General features: G+C 46.9%; 1 protein-coding gene across 1 annotated transcript in view; it reads left to right on the top strand.

The window, feature by feature from the left end:
* Positions 1-738: 738 nt before the first annotated feature.
* LOC109880028 (transmembrane prolyl 4-hydroxylase) overlaps positions 739-10,572 on the top strand; it is a 23,806-nt gene continuing 13,972 nt past the window's right edge. The window contains exons 1-2 of the mRNA XM_020472256.2: positions 739-1,559; positions 3,452-3,533. Coding sequence (XP_020327845.1) covers positions 1,167-1,559; positions 3,452-3,533 — 475 coding nt within the window. The 5' untranslated portion in view covers positions 739-1,166. The remainder of the gene's footprint in view (positions 1,560-3,451; positions 3,534-10,572) is intronic.

Genomic DNA, 10,572 nt, shown 5'->3' with positions numbered 1-10,572 from the left:
GTGGAACTCGTGGTATCAATATGCACCTGCTATTTACACCTCTTCATTTAGACCCGTAACATAGTGGTCCTAAGGTGGAACTCGTGGTATCAAAATGCACCTGCTATTTACACCTCTTCATTTAGACCCGTAACATAGTGGTCCTAAGGTGGAACTCGTGGTATCAATATGCACCTGCTATTTCCACCTCTTCATTTAGACCCGTAACATAGTGGTCCTAAGGTGGAACTCGTGGTATCAATATGCACCTGCTATTTACACCTCTTCAATGCTGGACATGTCCTTTAATATCAAATGTCAGAATCATTTGTGACCTAGACTCTTTTAAATACCATTAAAAGCTGGTATTGCATCTCAACAGAGTGACTAATGGCACAGAGAGAGAGAGAGATGTAAACATGTTTTCCATGCCAATAAAACCCCTTTGAATTTAAGTGAATTGAATTGAGAGAGCAATTAGGCAGCCCATATGAGAAGATAAGCAGATGGAGACTGCATGGAGGGATTATGCTCCGATAACAGCCATAGATAAAACTGTATTTGCAGCATTACTCCAAACAAAAATAAGTCAACCCAGACCACCCCAATGCCAAGAGTAGCCTACAGTCAGTCCCACGTTGCATTTCAGTATCGCCATTCCCTTTATTCTAGTGCCATCGTCTGGAAACAGAGGCTCACTGCTTCGGAATTTGGAATGTTTTGTTCTGGTCGTCCGCTAGAGGGCGATAGTGTTTTGATAGGTTCCGAAAACAGAGCTAGCAGTCTACTCTTCTCCCTGCTCTCGTTTATGTAGTTGATGTTGTCAGGGGTACAGTCAACAGTAAATCCATCTACATTAAATATGGATTATCCCATTGCAAGTTCAGTCCTTTCGGATATTTAACACGGTCATAGATAGTGTTGCCTTTTATTGTATCCAAAGGAAAACAACCTGTCGTCGTGTCTGAAGAAGGCAGGCTCACTCGCTTAGCTAACCTACTGTACTTGCATGCTAGCTAAGCTAACGTTATATGGGTGAAATGAATGTTAGTAGCTAGCTACATAGTTAGCCATCTTTGCATGTATAATGCTGTTGTCAGCTATCGTTAGCTAACGCTAGCACACAGTGGCAGAACAGCCAGCATATGTACATCTCCACGAATATCCTGCCAGACATTTAGCTAGTCATGGATTATAGCAATCGACATATCCATTCAGAAATGGATGATGAATCTCAGGAAAGCATGGATGCGTGTGGCGACTCATCACCGTATGTGCCCCCACACCTCCCTCCAATGCCCGGCCGAGAGCGGCTTCAGATTCAGAAGAGCAGTGTCTGCTCCCGGGCTTACTTCGTGGTAGTCATGGTCTTCTTCCACGTTTACATCATAAACATAATTGGGCTGTTGTTCTACGTACACTACAATAACAGTCCGGCTGATATTGTCAGCGCCGACGGGGACACATCGGCATCTAGCAGCGGGGTTGACAGCCGCCTGTCCCCGTCAGACCCACCTCAGCAAGACCCTGACCTGGATGTCCGTCAGAGCTTCAGTCTACCACGCATCGAGGGGATACGGGTGAGGAGATAACGACACGCCCTAATATGATTACTATCATAAAACGAGCTGTGTGCATCCAGTTGTAGTGGCCACCGGAAGACAAAAATAATATGTCAGCCAAGTTCGATCGCAGTTTTCAAACTTTGCGAACTGGCAAGAACCAGGAAGAGTCGAGGCCAACATATATAACTAGATCATCTTTGCTAGGATAACTCCTCCAACAGGCATGGATTGGTGGGAGGTGTCGAAGGTGGAAAGTAAACATCTGCATTTTCACTCATTCGAACAAAATTGCACTTTTAATGTTTTGACGGTCCACTAGTTCTGATAACTAGTTCTGATAACTAGATAACTAAAATAGTGGTGACACGTCAAAGTAGATGAGTGCAACGTCCTTAAATGAGGGAAAGGCTCAACGACAGATAGTTAGTTGTGGTTGTTGGCCAAACGGCATAGCTTGTACAATATTCAATATGCATTGGTTTATTTATCTAGCTAACGTTAGGTTACCTTTGCTTCTAATATCCAGTTGGAAACTCAAATCAGTCTATTAGCAAGCTAGCTAGCTTTGTTAGATAGTTAGTAGCCTTATTCCTCTTTTAATGTGCAATACATTAGACTACAAACATAGTTGCTTGTAGCAAATCTCTTGTTTTCAAGAGTTAACAAACCAACCTCGCATTAAAGTTTGTTATGGCAAACCATCTATGAATGACCAAGTCTTGTCAAAGTCTGTTTGTAAATGGGGGTGAAGGCAGAAGCTGGGCTATATTTCTGAAAGAAACTGCTGTGCTTGGTAGTAGCAGCATGTTACATCTCACATAGTGGCCTCTGCTGTCCCGAAGTCTAATCGGCCCGAACTCAAGAGGGTTTAGGACGAGGCCCACACGCTATACTGCCAGAGGGTTTGTGACGAGGCCCACACGGTATACTGCCAGAGGGTTTGCGACGAGGCCCACACGGTATACTGCCAGAGGGTTTGCAACGAGGCGCACACAGTATACTGCCAGAGGGTTTGCGACGAGGCCCACGCGGTATACTGCCAGAGGGTTTGCGACGAGGCCCACACGGTATACTGCCAGAGGGTTTGCGACGAGGCCCACACGGTATACTTGCTTCTACACCTGCATTGCTTGCTGTTTGGGGTTTTAGGCTGGGTTTCTGTACAGCACTTTGAGATATCAGCTGATGTACGAAGGGCTATATAAATACATTTGATTTGATTTTGATTTGATTTATACTGCCAGAGGGTTTGCGACGAGGCCCACGCGGTATACTGCCAGAGGGTTTGCGACGAGGCCCACGCGGTATACTGCCAGAGGGTTTGCGACGAGGCCCACACGGTATACTGCCAGAGGGTTTGCGACGAGGCCCACACGTTATACTGCCAGAGGGTTTGTGACGAGGCCCACACGGTATACTGCCAGAGGGTTTGCGACGAGGCCCACACGGTATACTGCCACAGAGTTTGCGACGAGGCCCACACGGTATACTGCCAGAGGGTTTGCGACGAGGCCCACACGGTATACTGCCAGAGGGTTTGCGACGAGGCCCACCCGGTATACTGCCAGAGGGTTTGCGACGAGGCCCACGCGGTATACTGGCAGAGGGTTTGCGACGAGGCCCACACGGTATACTGCCAGAGGGTTTGCTACGAGGCCCACACGGTATACTGCCAGAGGGTTTGCGACGAGGCCCACACGGTATACTGCCAGAGGGTTTGTGACGAGGCCCACACGGTATACTGCCAGAGGGTTTGTGACGAGGCCCACACGGTATACTGCCAGAGGGTTTCTGACGAGGCCCACACGGTATACTGCCAGAGGGTTTGCGAAGACCACACCATCCTAACAAACAGTTCATTTTGATCATGCCCAAGGCTTTCCCATATTAATGTACTGTTTCCTCAGGTGGGTCATGTCCAGAGGGTGTCACTCAAGCCTGACAGTATCCAGGAAATGAAGACTCTCAGCCTCAAGCCTCTGCTCTTTGGTAAGAATAGCACCTTTTACCCTTTAGGGCAGGCTTTGTCCTCACATATACAGTTTAGGATATATATCTGTTATTCAAATGCTTCGAGAATAATATGATTGATGACACTGTTAGACAACCCCCATCTTTCAAGACCCATGAAAACTGACAACCCAAACTGCATCAATAACATCATGAATGAATGCATGCAAGCTCAACACTTTGAAAACACTCATTTAATTCCAGTCAACCTCTTACAAATATAGATCAGTGATATTTACTTATAATTTATAGATATGTACATTTGCAGGAAACACAGAAGGTATTGTCCTTTGTGGCGTCCTCTCCTGAGCTCAGAATGGTGCTCTCTGAAACATCCAGCTATCCAAGGATGTGATTCAAATCCAGGAAGTCTATCATAGAAATGTACCCTCCCCCAAACAACCTCTTCTCTCTCTGCTGATGTCATATGGTGTTTTAATCACATCCCTGACTCTGTACACCTAGGCCTATAGCTCTGCTCAGATCCATTTCAGACCTCAAGTTTAGCTCCTAGCCAGAGCCCCTGCTAGCCTCTACATCGGTGCTGTTTCCACTTGCGGGCAGCAGCCATCAGGTTCCTGGCGTGTTTGTTCCAGGCAAAGGCCTTGTTGACCACCAGCCATTCCCCCTGCACCGTGCCCGTCACCAGGAAGGTCCCGCCTTGGGGCTGACGCCGCGTCATGTTCCGTACACAGCTGGCGTCTCTCTCCAGCCACAGCTGCAGGCGGGAGCGGATCTGTCCTCCCAGGAGAGGCCCGTGCTTCAGAACCTGCAGACGAGAGGCCAGGGAGAACTGGGCCAAACTCACCTGACTGGATTTTAGCTGCGTGAGACGCAATTTCACCACTGGGGACACAGAGGGCAGCAGAGAGACGGAGAATTACATTAAGATGGGTAGGCAGGGTACATCTCAATGTTTGATCTGGATATTGTCAATAGGGAGGACAGAGAAACATTGGAATACATCATCTGAACCAATCTCTGTAAAATAGCCATATAATAAAGGAACAGAGTGTAGGTCTGCTTACCAAAGTCACTCCTACAGAACGTTTCCAGCACGTCCTTGGCAGACGAGCCCTCCTCCAGTTCACAGTCTCGACAGCTAGCCTGGGGCACTGCTGAAACAATCATCACAGAAACGTCCAGTCAGAGTTCTTAGTCTGACATGGACAGTAGGCTGCCCTGGGGCGGCAGGTTAGCCTAGTGGTTAGAGCGTTGGACTAGTAACCAGAGGGTTGCAAGTTCAAATCCCTGAGCTGAAAAGGTACAAATCTGTCATTCTGCCCCTGAACAGGCAGTTAACCCACTGTTCCTAGGCCGTCATTGAAAATAAGAATTTGTTCTTAACTGACTTGCCCAGTAAAATAAAGGTTTAAAAAAAAACATCTTTAAAAACAGCATCTTATTTCATATTGTGTGTCTCACCTCTACGCCCTCCTGTGCTGGTGTTGGTGACAGAGGAGATACACATGAGGTGGTTGGCAGGAAACTGGTCACAACGAAGGATATCTGGCCAGGGGTAACCATAGCAACCCATGATGGGCGCGCAGCTGTCCCGCACTGACTCACACAGACTCTGACACGGAGAGACGAACCTGCCCAGGAGAGAGGGTTTGACAAAATAGATGCAAGAACAAAGAGCCAGGAGGAGAAGAAAAGAGTTGGTTGTTAGTGAATGGATCCAAATCAATAAAGGAGAAGTTGTGGAGGGAGAGAGAGATGATGCTACACCCTATGAGATAACGTTTAGAAACATTTGTTTCTCCTTTTTAAACGCTCTTTATAAAACGTCACAACCTGTGGGGGACTGAGACCAGAAATCAGCCCTGGCTTTTCTAACTCACCAGCCCATTTTTTCCCCGTAGCCCTTTGCACTCGTACCGGGTTGAAAATTGCTGATTTGGGCACTGATAAACACCTACATTTAAATGTAGTGGCTGTACATGACATCAGGCTCCGCCTCTTTTAACCTTTATTTAACCTGGCAAGTCAGAACAAATTCTTAACTTCAATGAAGGCCTAGGAACAGTGGGTTATCTGCCTTGTTCAGGCGCAGAACAACACATTTTTACCTTGGGGATTTGAACTTGAAACCTTTCAGTTACAAGTCCAACATTCTAACCACTAGACTACCTGCCGCTTCACAGTGCTGTGTGGGTCTTATACTGACAGACATTCTGAACTTGAGCACCATCCCTCCTGGTAACTGGGAAACGCTTTTATTTTCTGAATGAGGGAAATGCTCTACATTTAAGAGGACTATATGTGTTTTGAAAGATGATGTTGAGAATTATAAAAAATTACACTTTGATTTTTATTTAACTAGGCAGGTCAGTTAAGAACAAACTCTTATTGAATGATACCCTAGCCAAATTACACTGGGCCAATTGTTCACTGCCCTAATTGTTAAGAACAAATTCTTATTGAATGATACCCTAGCCAAATCCAGATGACGCTGGGCCAATTGTGCACTGCCCTATGGGACTCCCAATCACAGCCGGATGTGATACAGCCTGGATTTGAACCAGGAACTGGTTCAAATGTGCACTTCACATTTCCATCTCATAAAGCTCATGTCATATCCAGTGTCAACGTTTATGATCACTATGTTTAATGTGCAGTTACAAGATGACGTGTGGTCATACCCTGGGCTGTTCTGAACAGGAGCAGTCTGTTTAATGTACAGTTACAAGATGACGTGTGGTCATACCCTGGGCTGTTCTGAACAGAATGAGCCTGTTTGTCTACTGTCAATGTGGTCATACCCTGGGCTGTTCTGAACAGAATGAGCCTGTTAGTCTACTGTCAATGTGGTCATACCCTGGGCTGTTCTGAACAGAATGAGCCTGTTTGTCTACTGTCAATGTGGTCATACCCTGGGCTGTTCTGAACAGAATGAGCCTGTTAGTCTACTGTCAATGTGGTCATACCCTGGGCTGTTCTGAACAGAATGAGCCTGTTAGTCTACTGTCAATGTGGTCATACCCTGGGATGTTCTGAACAGAATGACCCTGTTAGTCTACTGTCAATGTGGTCATACCCTGGGATGTTCTGAACAGAATGACCCTGTTAGTCTACTGTCAATGTGGTCATACCCTGGGCTGTTCTGAACAGAATGAGCCTGTTAGTCTACTGTCAATGTGGTCATACCCTGGGCTGTTCTGAACAGAATGAGCCTGTTAGTCTACTGTCAATGTGGTCATACCCTGGGATGTTCTGAACAGAATGACCCTGTTAGTCTACTGTCAATGTGGTCATACCCTGGGATGTTCTGAACAGAATGACCCTGTTAGTCTACTGTCAATGTGGTCATACCCTGGGCTGTTCTGAACAGAATGAGCCTGTTAGTCTACTGTCAATGTGGTCATACCCTGGGATGTTCTGAACAGAATGAGCCTGTTAGTCTACTGTGAAGAAAACACCTGAATGCACTCATGCCTCCTTTCTATGTGCACCAAACTTATCTGTTTCCCTGAATTGCCTTGTGAAACACTTTAAGATCATATTTTATAACTTAGCTAGTTATGTTGGTAATAGAACAAGCTTTCAAATGATGCCCATCTGACCCAGATTGCGATTTATAATGGACCGTTTTTGGATTCTGTAAACAACAGTAATTGTGATGGTGGGGATGCAGGGTTGTGTTACATACAAAACAACTACAAGTGTGCTTGTTCTCGTTCCTCAACTGCACAACTAGGAGAGCCCAAAGTACCTTAGAGTTGAAGACTTGTCTTTGAGTCATAAAAGTGCATGGTGTGGCCACTTAGAGAGAACAGTTAGTCCTCTCACTCAAACCCTTGTCATGTTTCTGTCCTATGTTCCACCTACCTCACATTGTCCAGGAATATTCTTATCGTGTTACTGAATATATCCAGAGTGTTTTCAGATTTCGTTATCAACAAATGCGGCAAAAAGTAGAGTAAAAGTATAATGCACATTTAATCAGTCTTGTGTCAGGTGAACTGTTGTGTTCTCAGCTTTAATCTAATACATTTCCCATTATCTCCAAACTGTTCCCTTTCAATTGCTACCATGGTTATGCTTTTCAGATTTCTTCTGTAAGAAACATTTCAATTTAGCCCTGTCTATATAGGTCAATTCCCACAACTGTAAAGGGTTAAGGGCCCCATTACTAGCCAGATAATTATAATTTTGCACCAAAAAAAACAAGTTAGACTGGGTGAAAAATGGACCAGCCCATCTGGCATTTGCCCAAAATGCCAGATGGCCAGTCAGCCACTGAGCACAACTCAAACAAGATGAGGGGCCTTTCATGGCCTGAAGGTTGTGTGAAACCAGGGCCTTTTCTATGAGGCAAGCCCAGATTAGCATAGCTCCCGGCACCACTGCTTTGCCCCCCACTCTGGAGCTGTGATTCAGCCCAGAGGAACAGAGAGAGACATGAAGACAGACACATCTAGGTTTCCTCTCAATGTCTGCTTTGTTTTGAAGAGCCTTCCAAAAGATATCATGCTCACTCAGTAGATAAGTGCTTTGAATTATAATCATGATGAAGATCTGGAACCGCCCAGGCCAAAATAATGTAAATGTCACTGTATGCTAAATGACATTAAAAGTTGTACCAGTTATCTAGTCTACACTACACCTTCTCTCAAAGAGACACCCTGTCTTTCTCCATCTTTACCAATGACTTGTCTATTTAGTGTACACACATCTCTACACTCTGTTCTCTACAAAGAAATACCTTTGTATTTTCCTACAACACTTTTTCTCATTTCTAAAGACAAGCTAGTAGTTCCAACCTCCCAGCGTCTCTCCCCTCCTTACCTGTCCAGACAGATGGGTGTGAACAGCGAGCAGAGGAAGATGCGGGCATCGGGGTGGCACTCCCGGGCGAGCAGGGGCAGCCAGCTGGCACTCTGCTGGACGGCCTCGCCTGGCGACTCGTGCCCCAGCAGGTTGGGCATCCTCATGGTGGCGTAGCCGATGTTCTGGCAGAGGGCCATGCCCACCGGGATGGGCACACAGCGGGATGAGCTCCGGGGCTCCCACTGCCCTTCACTGCTGACGGACAGGATGGTAGCACCAGCTCTATCTTCAGCCACGGCCTCATCTGCAGTCTCCAACCCAGCCCTAACTCTAGAGCCAGCTCTAACCCTAGTCCTGGTAACTGTACTAGCCTCTGGTCCACTCCCAGCTCCAACCTCCAGCCTGACACTCCAGCCAGGCCCAGCTGGAAGCAGGAGGAGCAGGAGCATGAGGAGAGCAGGAGCAGGAGCACGAGGAGAGGTCCTCTTAGAGGTGGTGCAAGGATGAGGTGCAGGAACGGGCATCATCCCGGGAGGAGGAAAGGAAATCCACACAGGAGAGAGTGTCTGGGTGTTTGTGGTGATGGTCTGTATGACAGGGAGGGGATTGGTGTATTTATACTGGGCAGGCGGTGACACGTCACCTCTGTAGGCTTGTCTCTGCATTTGAATAGGAGAGTAGTGGGGGAAGGGATGGGAGTGGGCTAGCAGGGGGTTAGCGATGGGGGGAGGGCGTGGGGTACAAGGGAGTGGGACAGTGCTTGAGATGGGATTAGATATGAAACCCACTCACTTTCATTTGCTCCAATGTGTTTGGAGTGAGTGAGTGAATGAGTGAGTGTTCTGTATTAATGACTGAGTTAAGGATGTCAAGGATTGTGTGTGAATGTACAGATAACTGCCAAAATAAAGGAAACATCAACATAAAGTGTCTTAATAGGGTGCTGGGACACCACCAGCCAGAATAGCTAGAATGCACCTTGACATAGACTCTAAGTGTCTGGAACTCTACTGGATATATGTGATGCCGTTCTTCCACCAGAAATCCCATCATTTGGTATTTTGTTGATGGTGGAAAACGCTGTCTCAGGCGCCGCTCCAGAATCTCCCATAAGTGTTCAATTAGGTTGAGATCTGGTGACTGAGAAGGCCATGGTATCTGGTTTACATTGTTTTCATGCTCATCTAACCATTCAGTGACCACTTGTACCCTGTGGATGGGGACATTGTCATCCTATGGGGGTGTAGCCAAAATAATGGCCTGCCCAGCATTTGGTCTGCTCAGATGTTAATTGATTAGTTAACTCAGGAACCACACCTGTGTAGAAACACCTGCTTTCAATATACTTTGTATCCCTCATTTACTCAAGTGTTTCCATTATTTTGGCAGTTACCTGTATGCGTGTGTGTGTGTTCAGGAAGTTATGCTCTCTTGGTGTGTGTGTGTTGTCCTGACTTAGCCTGACTTGCCATTCCGCCCCCACAGCTTGAGATGAGGAAAAGAGTCCCCTCATGTCACGAACACCTCCTCTCCCCTCCCCTCTTCGGTTGAATGATTCAGTTGTGCAACTGACTAGGTATCCCCTTTCCCTTCCTTTCTCTCTATTCAAAGGCAAATGAACCCTTTCTCTTGCTCTCTTTCTGCACTCCTGTCCCCAAGAAGCCCTCCAGTCTGAACTCCCTCGTCAAAGGATCTCCTCCACTTCCCCTTATCTCCCGATCTGACCCCGAGCCTCCTCTCCATCCCATCTCCCATCCCTCTAACTAACGAGTGATTTTTACAGACGAATCAGTAATGCCTGATTTCATGACCTTTTTATGAGGATTACTTGGTACTATTTCTGACATCTGTGTCTGTTGTGTGCTGATTACATCTAAGGGAATGTAATAAACCTATTATTTAGTGTGTGTGAGCGCCCCAGCGTGTGTGTGTGAACATGCATGTGGGAGAGAGAGGTGCTAGGGTTCTCCCACTGTGAGGCTGTGACCTGATTCCTGTCCAGACAAGCAGGTCACTTCCTCCACAGAGAGACAGGGACAGAAAGAGAGAGGCAGAACGGGGGAGGGAGAGAGGGGCCAGACCCAGTCCCCTTCATTCATATCACCCATCTAGCTTAATGACGCATGACTGGACAATAGGGATTAGCCATCAGCCCCCCCCCCCCCCCCCCCCCCCCCCCCCCCCCCATATCTCATCAGCCACAGTACAGTACAGGGTCTGCTGTGGGGAACAAGGTCTATACTGT

Source organism: Oncorhynchus kisutch, linkage group LG24, assembly GCF_002021735.2.
Source record: "Oncorhynchus kisutch isolate 150728-3 linkage group LG24, Okis_V2, whole genome shotgun sequence".
NCBI classification, from domain to species: Eukaryota; Metazoa; Chordata; class Actinopteri; order Salmoniformes; family Salmonidae; genus Oncorhynchus; species Oncorhynchus kisutch.
Note: the sequence above shows the minus strand (reverse complement) of the source record. Positions and strands in the feature narration are given on the sequence as shown.